Here is an 11,823-nt window from a genome sequence, read left to right on the forward strand (position 1 = left end):
ATCAGAGCGTAAGGGGCGGTCCTACGCGAACACGAGGTTAGTCCTGTTCATCCTGGTTGAGAGGTGTTTCCTCGTGGACGAAGATTTTTTTCTTCCTGAATAAACATGAAATCATCACAGCTGGAGGATGTCACCACATAATTGAACGTCAAAATGTATGTTTTATTCATATTCATTTACATTCATGGATTAATTCGCTGTTTTGTTAGCTGTTTAGCTAATGGAGTGTAATAAATGACGCAAGGTTCACCAAACTCCATTTGAAAAGTTTAAGTTTAATATTTCTGTACTTGCTACTAATTATTTATACCTGCTTTAACGTAACTAAGTACGTATTACGAATCATTACGAGCTACACTACAATTCGGGATATTTATTTTCTAACTAAAGCATGTAATAGTAAACCTATCAGCGTCGACGCCTCCAGTGTACACAAAGCTCGTAACGAAATATATATATATATATATATATATAACCGGTTTTAATCACTTCATGCAATGTGTTTGTACATTAACCTCAGTCCTTTGGAGATTAGGTGTCATGCTCTGCTTGGGCAGTCTGATGAAGATACTGAAAGCGAAAGACACTAATTCCCAATTATTTTTCTTCCAGCTTTTAATCTTGCTCGGTGTCCATGTCTTTATGTCTTTATGTTTAGCTCTTAGAGAGATGGAGGGGCCCGTGGAGGAGAGATTGTGTGGGAAAATGAAGATTGGCTGTGGTTTGCACAGATACAACCTGAGAGATGTTTTCACGTGGTGAGCACAAATCTAGATGTGTAAATCTCGTTTTTAGCTACTGTAATGTATGTTGTATCAGTGAATGTAACAGGCGTGGAATCACCAGGGTTGTAAAAGAACTAGAGAACTTACATCCACATTTTTTCAAGAGTCGAATGGTTGAATGAGTTGAATGGTTGAACAGCATACATATTTAATGACTGTAAAAACAAAAAATCAGGTGCACAAGTGTTTATTTATTTGGGATTTTCTCTAAACCACACAGTGTCAAGAGTGCACATACAGCTGAATATACAAATATATGCATCCACCCCTACCAATATTCGGTTAGATGTCCCTAAGCAAATTGCAAGTTGGAATATCATCATGACATTCACGACAGTGTTTTTCTTTTGATGCATGATTCGTGTTCTTCACTTACCAGGAGTCTGCTGAAGACTATACTCATGGGTCAGGTCCTGTCACTGCTGATATGTGGGACAGCAGTCAGCTGTGAGTACCTGACTCATGCCAAAGTGGAGACACCCATGCTGCAGAGCTTCCTCAACTACGCCCTCCTGCTGTTCACCTACACAACACACCTCAGCACCCGCACAGGTCAGACTGTCATGCTCTCAGGATATTTGACATTCTGGCTGCTCTCAGTGAGTCACAATAAGTAAATGTTTCTCTGTAGCATCAATCATACTGATGAACCTGCAAATTTATGGTAAAGTAAGCTGATTTAGCGGGAAAAGGAATAGTGGTGAGACCACAAGAGTGAACTTTAAAGGAGATGTACAGTATTAACCTCATTTCCAGCTCCATGCTTTTATTTTTGGAGTAGCTTTGCCTGATTCACTGTTAAAAAATAATCCTTCTCTGTCACATCAGCCCCTCATGTCCTCCTCCTTTTTGCGTACAGAGGGTTGATGTGACAGAGGAGGCGTTTAGGATAGGATGAGATGGAGGCAGATGATCCACTGTGATGACCCCTAAAGGGAGCAGCCAAAAGGAAAAAAAAAAAGATTTTATAAGGTACTTGGTGCCGCCTCTTAGATCATCCTCTGTCTGAAACAAGCTGTTTAAGCTCCTCCCCCTTCAACACAACTTTCTTCTGATTGTCTGCCTATCGCAAGCAGAAGGTTTGAACCACAGATGATTGTGACTTCTGTGCCTGAAAATCTATAGTATCATATTATCTGCTCTCACTGATCTCATAAAGAGCAGAAAAAACAAGGTTAAGTCTGAGCGTCTGGCTCACAGAGATCGCCTCATTATTTAAGACTTGTGTCATCCGAGCTTCCATCCTTGTAATATAGCACAAAACAAGGTAAAAGGACAATAGGCAATAAACTAAAATTCTGTGCAGAGTTCACAGAAGCTGCAGTGTTATGTGATGATTAATTGTCCTCATGTTGCTCACTATAAGCATATTAGCGGACAGAAACAAATATTAGTACTAGAGCTCTTATTCTGAAAATCCATCTTTTATCGTAAACATAAACTGTTTACATATACACATTAATTAATTACAAATGGATACAAAATATTTAGCAATGGAGCAGAATCACGTTGACGTCATAATCGTATCACGTAACCACTATTTGAATGCAAATAAATGAACATTATCCAGGTTATAACACAGCACAGCATCAACTCCTCTAAAAGGAAGCTTAATTTAATTCCCTTTGTTTATAATATCCTTTGAACAGTGAGTAAAATAAGATCAAAGGAGCAGAAAATAGCACAAAGGAGTTAATGATTCACAGTTTGTTCAGATCACCAAATGTATGTGTAAAGCAGTGTTTAGATGTTTAAAGGGTCTTATGGACCATTTGAATTCAGTTTGATGTGTTTCTTCAGGTGACAGGAACATCCTACAGATTTTAAAAACCAACTGGTGGAAGTATTTGGGGATGGCTATAGCAGACGTTGAGGCGAACTACACAGTAGTGAAGGCGTACCAGTTTACCACGCTGACAAGTATACAGGTAACAAAAGAGTGTTGTCAGTAAAGACTCTTCTCCTGACTTTGCTTTGAACACATGTATAGTTTGGTTAACCAAAAGACTTCACTGGGCAGCAGGGGGCGAGCCTGATGCTGCTCTCCTGATGAGCTTATTGTCTTAGCTGCTAGTTTGAAGTCTTGTTGAAATAAGTGCAATGTTTATTTTGTATGTAATGATACTCTATAGACTCAAAGAGGGACATAAAACAGGTGCTACTATGTGAACGTATGGTGTTTCTCACTTTCTCAGTAAAATTCTCCCATCTTGGTGTAAAAAACACTCTGGGTTTACAGCCGAACTTGACTATTTTTTAGTCAAGTTTGGCTGACTTCACATGGTAGGAGGTTATACTAAAGAGGTCTGTTTGTGAGGAACAAGCTGGCTTGCATGAAGTGCAACATGTCTTTTGCCCTCATGTTAACGCCTGTTTGTCACTGTGTGTGTTTCAGCTGCTGGACTGCTTTGTGATCCCGGTGCTGATGTTACTTTCTTGGTTTTTCCTGAAGACTCGATATCGGGTGATCCACTTTGTAGCTGTAGCAGTGTGTTTGTTGGGGGTGGGGGCCATGGTAGGAGCTGACATTCTGGCTGGAAGAGACCAGGGATCCAGTAAGAACATTTTCCTCAGTCAAAGTTAATGTCAGACTTTTTTGTTTATCCTCTTGATGCATGAAGGCATTCAGACAGCCAGTATCCTCATCTGACTAAAAACAAACAAACAGGCAAAAATACATTTATCACTGTAAAAGATTCGTAACGCAGTCAGTGTAGGTTCATATTAAATAATTCCTCAGTGTCTGAGAGGCAGATGTTGGTATGAATTGAACTGAATTAAATTGGAATTGTGCCTGTGTCTTATACTAACTGTCTCTTTCTCTCTGTGCAGCCAGTGATGTACTGTTGGGCGATGGGTTGGTCCTGCTCAGTGCCGTCCTCTACGCCATATCCAACATGTGCCAGGAGCACACAGTGAAGAACTTGAGCAGAGTTGAATTCCTGGGCATGATGGGCCTGTTTGGGACTCTCATCAGCGGTGTACAACTGTAAGATATTGTGTTTTTCTGCACCACTGACACAGCAGGTAGTATTGTTCTGTACTGTTGTTACAGAGTAATGACTATTGTTGAGCCACTATTAATGTGCTAATATCATTAATATAATGTGAATAATGTCACTTTTTTGCCATCAGATAATATACATCACAGCTCTCTGCCAGCCCACATTGTTTAATAGATGAACCAGATGTGTCTTAAACCTGAATTCCTTTTAACAGCCAGCAGGGGGCGATAGCTGTGTTTCAAAATCCTTTGGGTCTTTCCTCAGATCTTAGACAAGCAAAGGACCTGACCTTCACAAACACTTTGATTATTTTTGGACTGGGTCGCTCATTTAAAACGTTAAATCCATTTTATGAATTTAAGTCATTCCAAGAGTCAGAAATGAGAATTACCCACAGTTTGCTTATTTGCTAGCAACTTGTGTTTTAAAATTTTAATCTGGTTTCAGAACAATAAGAAGGCGAGAGCAAAAACACATAGATGAGACCATGATAGACACTATAGAAGATGTTAACAAGAATAGTTGGAAAATGGAAAATTTTGAGATTATGATTGTGATTTTAGCATCTTTTTTTCTTATACTTTCTATGAATTTCAGTGATATCTGTGTGAGAAGACCTTGCTTGTTGAGCTTTATTTAAATTTAGGTTGTGGGTATATGTATGAATATGGAGGATTTGAGGATGACCAAGGCTAGCACCAGTGTTAACGTGAATAAAACAAATTAATAAAACAAACAAAGAAACAGGAAAAATGTGGGTTTTTGGTGGTTTTAGTCAGTCGATAGGTGGTTGCTAGGTAACACAATGATGTCACAATATACTACACATACTGAAGATTTTGTGGATATATATTAAGTGTTTTGAAAGTTAAACAGAAATCAAAATCATCCTCTTCTTAATACATGAAGCTACAAACAGGTCATTTTAGGCCGCTGGTAAGTGGTTGCTAGGCAACATGATGATATGATATCTTACATATAAGGACCTTCAGGAGCCAGTTTTGGTTGCTCAACCTTTACTCATGTATAATGAGTTCAAATGCAAACAAATATTTTTTTAATCATGTAATACCTAATAGTACCTAATTGTGATGCAATACCCTTTATTAATGATGTTCCCTCATCATTTTAACTTGTTGCTTATTGTTGCAGAGTTGTGCTGGAAACACGTGCAGTAGGAGAAATCAAGTGGGACGTTCACATCTGTGAGTTCACTTTCTGTACTGTCATATTAAACTGCAACATAATCACATTTATAGAAGCGTCTCTGATTTTAATATCACTCCACTGCCTCTCACTCAAATCTGTTTATTGTGTTCTGCAGCCATGCTGTTTGTAGTCTACACCTTGTGCATGTACGCTTTATACAGCTTCATGCCTGTAGTGGTGAAGATGACGAGCGCCACAGCAGTGAACCTCTCTCTGCTCACTGCTGACCTCTTCAGCCTCTTCTGTGGCCTCTTTCTCTTCATGTACAAGGTGAGTTTGTGATGTCTGTATGTATGCATGTCAGTCCTTAATGAGAGAAATGAGCGATAGCTCTGCCTTGTCTCGCAGCAGCAGGAAATGCAAATGATTTATTTGGTTAGTTAAAATATTTATTTTGTGCTGAACCAGTTGGTTCCTACTAGAGCATGAAAAACAAGATGACAGGCACATGACCAGTGAGAAATATTTAGAAAATCAAATAGGTATATTGTTCAGTAAAATAAATGCTAGGAGTGCATTTAAATAAGGGGGTAATGATTTCCTGTATCTGACCTTGTGGCAGTAAGTCTAAGGCTGACGTTAGAGAAAATGTTCAAGCAGCATGCCCAGTAAATGATGCAGAGGATGGTCAAGATCCCTGTATCATCCATTATAGAATAGAATAGAATAGAATAGAATAGAATAGAATTCAACTTTATTGTCATTGCACATGCACAGGTACAGGGCAACGAAATGCAGTTTGCATCCATCCAGAAGTGCTTTAGTGATATAGATATATTACAATATATATTAGCAATAATATAGATATGTGAGTATATTACAGAAATGGGTCTATTATGGTATGTTATAATGTACACGGTATGAAGTATGTTGTGAATATTCTATAACTATAAGTATGTACAGGCTGTAGTGAGTACAAGCTATGTACAGGCTATGAACAGGATATAAATATGAAAAACTATACAGAATATGAAATGAAATAAATAACTTTACAGAATCTGGGATATACAGCTATACAGAAATGGGAACTATGCAAGTTGTAAACAGTTGTAGGATTAGAGATTATCGAATGTACAGAATGATTATTTACACAGAGCTATACAGTAGTGCAGTTAAGATAAGTGAGGGTGTAGATAGTTTCTACAGAGGCTATATAAAGTGCTAGTGGTTGTGAGTGGTGGTTCAGTCCATGTTATTATTGTGTTTGAGGGTACAGTTGTCCATTGTGGGTGTGTGTATGTTCAGTCCATGAGTTTAACGTGGGTCAGATGTCAGGAGGCAGAGTTCAGGAGTCTGACAGCTGTGGGGAAGAAGCTGTTCCGGTACCTGGTGGTCTTAGTCCGGAGGCTCCTGTGGCGCCTCCCAGAGGGCAGGAGGGTGAAGAGTCCATGTGATGGGTGACTGGGGTCTTTGATGATTTTCCCAGCCCTTTTCAGACACCGCTTCCTGTAGATGTCTTTTATGGCAGGAAGTGGTGCTCCGGCGATGCGCTGGGCAGTTTTCACGACCCTCTGCAACGCCTTCCGGTCCGAGGCAGAGCAGTTCCCGTACCAGACTGTTATACAGTTGGTCAGGATGCTCTCGATGGTGCAGCGATAGAAGTTCACCAGGATGTCTGAGGACAGGTGGTTCTTCCTCAGAGTCCTCAAGAAGAAGAGGCGCTGGTGAGCCTTCTTGACCAGCTTGGAGCAGTTGGTCGTCCAGGTGAGATCCTCGGAGATGTGGACTCCCAGGAACTTGAAGCTGCTCACACGCTCCACAGCCGTCCCCTTAATGTGGATGGGTGGATGTGGGTCAGCATTCCTCCTGTAGTCCACGATGAGCTCCTTGGTCTTCTCGGTGTTAAGCAGCAGGTTGTTTCTGTCGCACCACACAGCCAGATGATCCACCTCCTCCCTGTAGGCGGCCTCATCGTTGTCACTGATGAGGCCAATCACCGTGGTGTCATCTGCAAACTTAATGATGGTGTTGGAACCATCAGCAGGTCTGCAGTCGTGGGTGAAGAGGGAGTAGAGGAAAGGGCTCATCACACAGCCTTGTGGTACACCGGTGTTCATTGTAGATGAGCAGCGGTTATCCAGCCGGACATGTTGGGGGCGGTTGGTCAGGAAGTCCAGTAACCATTTGCAGATGAGGGAACTGATACCCAGGTCTGTCAGTTTCCTGATGAGTTGTGAGGGGTGGATTGTATTGAATGCTGAACTGAAGTCTATAAACAGCATTCTGGCGTAGGTGTTGTTGTTGTCCAGGTGTGAGAGGACAGAGTGCATTGCGATGGAGACTGCATCCTCTGTGCTCCTGTTCTGACGGTATGCGAATTGGTGGGGGTCCAGGGTGGGGGGGAGACAGGATTTGAAGTGTGCTAGGACCAGTCGCTCTAAGCACTTAGTGATGATGGGGGTGAGTGCTACTGGGCGGTAATCATTGAGGCAAGATGGGTTGGAGTTTTTGGGTATCGGGACGATGGAGGTGGATTTGAAGCAGGCCGGTACCACAGCGTGGGCCAAGGACAGATTGAATATGTCTGTGAGCACTCCTGCAAGCTCCCCAGAACACGCTCTGAGAACACGCCCGGGGATGCCATCAGGGCCTGCAGCCTTGTGGACATTGATCCTGCTCAGCACCGCTCGTACATCGGTGGGGGAGAGAGTCATAGGTTGGTGGTCTGGCGTCATGTCTGCTTTGGTTGTGGTTGTGGGGTTCCCTCGCTCAAAACGAGCATAAAAGTTGTTGAGCTCGTTGAGGAAGGAGACATCAGAGGATGCGGGGGAGGGTTTGGTGGTCCTGTAGTCTGTGATGGTCTGGAGTCCTTGCCACATGCGTCGGGGGTTGGAGTTGGAGAAGTGTTCTTCTACCTTCTTTTTGTAATGGTGTTTGGCTTTTTTGATGCCCTTCTTTAGATTAGCCCTGGCTGTACTGTAGGCGTGTGCATCTCCTGACCTAAAGGCAGTGTTGCGGGCCTTCAGGAGGAGACGAACATCCCGGTTCATCCAAGGCTTCTGGTTGGGGTACATGGTGATCCGTTTCTGGGTGGTGACACTGTCTGTGGTTTTGGAGATGTAATCCAGTACAGATGAGGCGTACTGGTCCAGGTCTGTGTGGGTGAACATATTCCAGTCTGTGTTTTTAAATCTGTCCTGGAGCACTGCGTCTGTCCCCTCTGGCCACACTTTAATTGTCCTCACAGCAGGTTTCACACGTTGGATGAGTGGTGAATACCGAGGTGTGAGGAACAGGGAGAGATGGTCCGATTGTCCAATGTGGGGGAGGGGTGTGGCTTTGTAGGCTCCAGCCAGGTTGAAATACACATGGTCTAAAGTCTTGTCTCCTCTGGTGTGGCAGGAGACATGTTGGTGGAATCTGGGGAGGACTGTCTTTAAGTTGGTGTGGTTGAAGTCGCCAGCAACAATAAAAGCAGCCTCGGGGTGTTTATGCATCAGCAAACCCTGTCATCCCCATAGCTCCTTAAGGATTCGATACGTTACACAGGGTAGTAGAAGTGTGATCAGCTGATGAAGATTTTCTGTAAGATTTATTCTAAAGTTGACTTGACAAGACTTGCAAAAAAGAAGGCATTTCAACTTGCATAAAAACCAATAAACAGCAAAAATGGACTTTTTCACATGACAATAGGCTGCCAGTCAACCCGGGGAGGGTTAATGGATATGTGAAGGTTGGCTAGGATTTGACAGAAGAAGAATTTTGTGTTCTTGTTACTGTTGCTTGGTTTTTAAATGGGTTTTTTTCTTTTGGAAAGTTTTGACCTCCTAGAACTGTTTTTAGTTCAGAACAATGCAGAAACGGTCTGAAGTCAAAACCCAACCACAAAGTACACAAGGTAGATCATAGTTGTTTAACTGTAGCAGGTGGATTACAACAGGAGAGGACGTACACCTGAAATACTACACTGCCCACAACAACTCCATTTGATTAATGACAGTGGAGGTATAAGCAAAAAAGGCCTCACACATGAACAAAATCCTCTAGCGTTAATCTGTGTCCCTGTTGTGTGTCTCAGTTTTCAGCCCTGTACATCGTCTCATTTGTCGTCATCACCGTGGGTTTTATCATGTTCAACGCTGTCCCAACATACTCAGTTTTACCCGAAGAGCCTACTGAAGCATCTGATGACCCCGAGGCTCAAAGCTCCTCAGACCAGCTGCTGCTGTCTGCAGACAATGACACTCAGAGAACCGAGACACTCACAGCCAACGATACACCATGACTGAAGAATGACATCTTTTTTCCCCTACTGTAGGTCAGTGGATAAAGGCCAGTTTTACTCTTTTTACTTCAATATTGTTACAGAAGTTGAGCTTTTATGCACTAAGCCAGAGACTACCTGTGTGTGCTCAGTTCAAAATAGATGAAGAGAGATTGAGAGGTCAAAAAACCGTGTGGCTCCACTCTCTTCTTGCCAAACTTCCTGTCTGCACCAGACTATCAGAATAAAAGTATACATTTTAAGCACAAGAAATCAGACTGCATCTAGGGTCCTACAGTTGTATTGCCACATTTTCATTAATGCTGTAGCATTTTTATAGAATATTGCCTGTTGCTTCCCTTGAAGTTGTCAGAGTTTTACAAAAAGGACCTATTGTGTCTATTTTCAGTTCCATATTTTTATTCTTTAGCTTGGTGTGATCCACAGTTCAGAATCATCCTTTTTTAAAATCTTATTGTGGGCGTTAGCACAATGCTGTATAAATGAAATTGGATTGAACTGAATAGCACAGCCCTTCACTTCATCCACTGTCTAAAACAAAGTGTTTAGGCTCCTCCCCATTTAAGCCAATTTTCTTCTGATTGGCTGCCCCTCAGAAACAAAGTTCTAACAACTGGTAGGCGGAGCTTCTGTATTCAGAGTCTTTGTAGTGTACCTGGGATGACCATGTTAGGAGTACCTCCTCTGATAAACAGAGCCTTAATTTAGACTTTAGTTATTTTTAATTTGAGCATATTAACAGAATATCATCACAGACAAAAGGAAAGCATAATAAGTCCCCTGTAAGATTTATTTTTGCGGTTTTCTCCTTTATTTAATAAACAGAGAAAAGGGGTTAAAGAGGGTGGGTCAGTTGACGTCAACTTTCACTCCCGCTGCTGTTTATTGTTTGATTATTGATTTTTATTTGTTTTCTTTTTTGTTTCATAAAATGTCACCATATTTCATGTTTTGTTTTTGTTGTTTCTTCACCTCTACAGTCTACAGTTTTACATTCCTCTGAGTTACATGGCTGCATGCAGACAAATGACTTAGCTCATTTAGTTGTCTCCTCTGGTGCTGTTACAGTTTTTATACTCATGTCATTTGGCAATCTACAAACTGCATCATGGCTTTCTTGCACCCAGAGTTTTACTTTTTTACTATTAAAATATTTTTTGAAATTTTCTTTGTTCTTGTCTTTTCTCAGTTACTTTACTTTAAAATGATTTTACAGAAATGAAAACATGTAAGTCTATCTCAGTCCTGCATTAGACAAATGATGTGTGGATATTCTATCTCTTGATTATGCACTCACTGTCCTCTTGTTTAGGTATATTTGTTCCCATCTGCGGAAGTATCCAATCAGCCAAGCACATGACAGCAACTCAACCCATTTAGGGATGTAGACAGGGTCAGGACAACCAAGTTCAAACCCAGCATCAGAGTAGGGAAGAAGGGTGATTTAAGGGATGTTAAACACCACATGGTTGCTGGTCTCTCGTGGGCTGATCTGAGTATTTCAGGAAATGCTGATTTCCTGAGATTTGTTTTCCACACAACCAGCAAAAGGTTTACAGAGTCCAAAAAACAAATATTAAGTGAGTGGAACCTTAGTGGGAGAAAATGCCCCACTGATATCAGATATCTGCTTCCAGATGATAAGAACAGTTACTCAAATAACCTCTTGTTACAACCAAGGTATACAGAAGAGCAAAGCACATCAGACCTTGAAGCAGATGGGGTACAGCAGTAGAAGACAGCACTGTGCCACTGGAGGCTAGAGTTCATATAGGCTCACAAAAATGGGAGAATAGAAGACTGGTAGGGTCAGAATTCAGTCATCAAATCTCAATTGATAAAGTACTGTACCTTTGGGATGTGGTGGAACAGGAGATTTGCATCAGGGATGTGCAGCCAAAATATTTTCAGCAATTATGTGATGCTAATCATGTTAATATGACCCAAAGTCTTAAAGGAATGTTTCTGCCTTGAATTCTGAAAGCAAAGGGGAGTTCAGTTGGGTTCTAGCAAAGTGCACCTAATAAAGTGGCTGGTGAATGTAATTTAACAAGAATGTGTGTGTGTGAAATATGATGTGGAAATATGGCACGTGCTATAATTTTGCACATGATATAGGAAAGTTGATCTGGTTATGTATTCAGTTTAACCAGAACAAGAGTCCTTAACTATGTCATGACCTTAATTAGTAAACAGTAACATGGAAGCATACTGATCAGGCATAACATTATGACCACTGACAGGTGACGTGAACAGCACTGATTATCTTGTCACCATTGCACCTATATGTGGATGTTACTTTGACATGTACCTCCTACCTAAGCATTGTTCCAGACCACGTACACCTCTTCATGGAACCTGCACTCCCTGATGGCTGTGGCCTCTTTCAGGAGGATAATGCACCCTGCCACAAAGTGAAATGGTTCAGGAATAGTTTGAAGGCAACGGCAGTATCCAGTTTGAGGTGTTGACTTGGCCTCCAAATTCCCCAGATCAAAATCCAATAAGGGATAGAAGTCCAACCCATGGAAGCCCCACCTCACAACTTACAGGACGTAAAGAAGACTTAGCAATACGAAACCCAAATGATATTGTACTG

General features: G+C 41.6%; 1 protein-coding gene across 1 annotated transcript; it reads left to right on the top strand.

The window, feature by feature from the left end:
• The first annotated feature begins 1 nt into the window (after window position 1).
• LOC309716124 (solute carrier family 35 member F2-like) lies at window positions 2-10,387 on the top strand. The gene is made up of 9 exons (XM_082549754.1): window positions 2-155; window positions 659-758; window positions 1,165-1,337; window positions 2,586-2,713; window positions 3,181-3,340; window positions 3,618-3,774; window positions 4,943-4,995; window positions 5,115-5,269; window positions 9,018-10,387. Exons 2-9 carry the CDS (start codon window positions 670-672, stop codon window positions 9,222-9,224), a joined length of 1,122 nt encoding a protein of 373 aa, XP_082405880.1. The 5' UTR covers window positions 2-155; window positions 659-669; the 3' UTR covers window positions 9,225-10,387.
• Window positions 10,388-11,823: the final 1,436 nt, after the last annotated feature.

Source organism: Aulonocara stuartgranti (genome assembly GCF_965226115.1).
Source record: "Aulonocara stuartgranti genome assembly, chromosome: 10".
Lineage (NCBI taxonomy): Eukaryota > Metazoa > Chordata > Actinopteri > Cichliformes > Cichlidae > Aulonocara > Aulonocara stuartgranti.

Coding starts and splice junctions, on each gene's coding strand:
- LOC309716124 (XM_082549754.1), top strand. CDS start 670: ATGGAGGGGCCCGTGGAGGAGAGATTGTGTGGGAAAATGAAGATTGGC. Junction 3,341..3,617: donor TGGAAGAGACCAGGGATCCA/GTAAGAACATTT, acceptor CTCTCTGTGCAG/CCAGTGATGTACTGTTGGGC. Junction 3,775..4,942: donor CTCATCAGCGGTGTACAACT/GTAAGATATTGT, acceptor TTATTGTTGCAG/AGTTGTGCTGGAAACACGTG.